Here is a 2,449-nt window from a genome sequence, read left to right on the forward strand (position 1 = left end):
GTCTAACTTAATGCACTAACGTAGTAAATTATCTCCACTACCTTAACTTAGCCTAACCCTCTTAAATTAAACCGAAATACGAGCTATTGTACTAGCCTGGCACTTATACCTGGTACATTAGCTGGTGCGTTTGAGATGTGGCAACTCTGTGGAATGCTTATCTGGCATCCTTAGTCTGGTTACTATTGCGAGGTTCCTTGAGTCCATTCCGGGAGTTTAGTACAATGTAAACAAACACATAGATGCCACATCTCACAAAACGTGCCAGTGACTGTACCAGAGTATATCTACGGCGTCTGTATGTGGAAGAAGGATACTAGGCTCACTGAAACACTCTATAGTTGCATGGAGAAATGTATGTCAGGGTCCAGCAGACCTTGAAGGTATCACAAATTAGTGTCACTTGGTTTGATCCATGGGAATATTGTATAAGATGGCTTATCTTTATAACGATTGTTTAACACCTTGAGGAATATTTTTAACCCGACCATTTAATGACAATAGTTTAATATTTCCGAGGACAATAGTTTAATCCTTTAAAGATAGATGGTTTAACATTTGAAGACGATTATTACTCACACCGATAGCTACATAAACCCTTGATGATGACCTAACCATGTCAGGACGATGACTTAACCATATCAGGACGATGACTTAAACCCTTTGAGGACGATGACCCAACTTTGAGTATCACACATTAACCTTTTGAGGACGATGGGTTTAGAGTCGACCCACCAAGCCACCACACGTTGATAAAGACAAAATATCCTGAAAATTGAGCTGCTCCACCGTGTCCTTCAAAAGCGACTCATAGGATAGAATTCCCCCGAAAGGTCGTAAATCCAAGATATTCTGCAGTCTCCCGTGGGCTCTCCTTCGTTTTCATCTCTTCATGATTGAAATTTGCCAAGATGATGGGCCCCTCGATGGAACGCTATTCCAAACGGTAATGCTGGACGCTATAGTGAGGAGGAGATGGTGATGGTAGTGTGAATGGTGATGGTATAGTGGTGGTGGAAGATACCAGTGATGGTGAATGATAGTGACAGTGACTAATATAAAATTGATGACGCTCCTAATAAGAAGGGTGACGCATGATATTAAGAATGGTGAGGTGAGCAATAAGAATGGTGACGTGCCTAATAAGAAGGGTGACGTGCATGATATTAGAATGGTGAGGAACAAAAAGAATGTTGACGGCGCAATAAGAACGGTGACGTAAGCAACACGAATAGCGACGTGAGCAATAAGAATGTTGACGTGCACAATAAGAAGGTGACGTCATGATATTAAGAATGGTGACGTGAGCAAAATAAGAATGGTGACGTGCTCAATAGAAGGGTGACGTGCATGATATTAGAATGGAGACGTGAGCAAAAGAATGGTGACGAGCAATAAAAATGTTGACGTGAGCAATAAAATAGTGACGTGCACAATAAGAATAGACGCCTAATAAGAAGGGTGACGCATGATCAATAGAATGTGACGAGCAATAAGAATGTTGACGTGAGCAATAAGAATGGTGACGCACAATAAGAATAGTGACGCCTAATAAGAGATGACGCATGATATTAAGAATGGTGACGGAGCAATAGAATGTTGACGTGAGCAAAAGAATGGTGACGTGCACAATAAGAATAGTGACGTGCCTAACAAGAAGGGTGACAGCATGATATTAAGAATGGTGACAGCAATAGAATGCTGAAGAGCGCAATAAGAATGGTGACGTGCACAATAAGAATAGTGACGTGCCTAATAAGAAGGGTGACGCATGATATTAAGAATGTTGACGAGCAATAAGAATGTTGACGAGCGCAATAAGAATGGTGACGCGCACAATAAGAATAGTGACGCCTAATAACAAGGGTGACGCATGATATTAGAATGGTGACGAGCAACAAGAATGTTGACGAGCGCAACAAGAAGGTGACGTGCATGATATTAAGAATGGCACGGAGCAATAAGAATGTTGACGTGAGCAATAAAGAATGGTGACGTGCACAATAAGAATAGTGACGTGCATAATAATAAAATTTGACGTTTACGTATCATATTAAGAAGGATGACGTGCATAATGACGATGATATATTAAGTAAAACAAAAACGATTAAGTACAGCAAACAATATAACAAAAAAAAAGATGTAAGTAGTAACAGACTCCAAAGAAAGGTAATTGATTAGATAAACAGACTACACTTACGTAACAAAGATAGATATAAAACCACAACAAACCTAGTGTTTATATATATCCATAATGATGACGACAAGATTCAAAACATTCCTCGTATCGATGCTTCAAGTTTATAGACAGTCCCAACAGATATGTAAATAAAAAAAAAATATATATAAATGATAATTAAAAATAAAATCAAGAAAAATAAATAACTAAATAAATATATTGATACGTATATACCCAATGAATCCGAGTGAAGCAATACGTAACTTCTAG

At 38.8% G+C, this 2,449-nt stretch overlaps 1 protein-coding gene across 1 annotated transcript in view; it reads left to right on the plus strand.

Annotated features, from left to right (window-relative positions):
- Positions 1-1,884: 1,884 nt before the first annotated feature.
- Positions 1,885-2,449, plus strand: part of LOC121863335 (glycine receptor subunit alpha-1-like) — a 7,731-nt gene continuing 7,166 nt past the window's right edge. The window contains exon 1 of the mRNA XM_042361960.1: positions 1,885-1,991. Coding sequence (XP_042217894.1) covers positions 1,885-1,991 — 107 coding nt within the window. The remainder of the gene's footprint in view (positions 1,992-2,449) is intronic.

Source organism: Homarus americanus, unplaced genomic scaffold (genome assembly GCF_018991925.1).
Source record: "Homarus americanus isolate GMGI-L3 unplaced genomic scaffold, GMGI_Hamer_2.0 scaffold46197, whole genome shotgun sequence".
In the NCBI taxonomy this organism is placed as follows: domain Eukaryota; kingdom Metazoa; phylum Arthropoda; class Malacostraca; order Decapoda; family Nephropidae; genus Homarus; species Homarus americanus.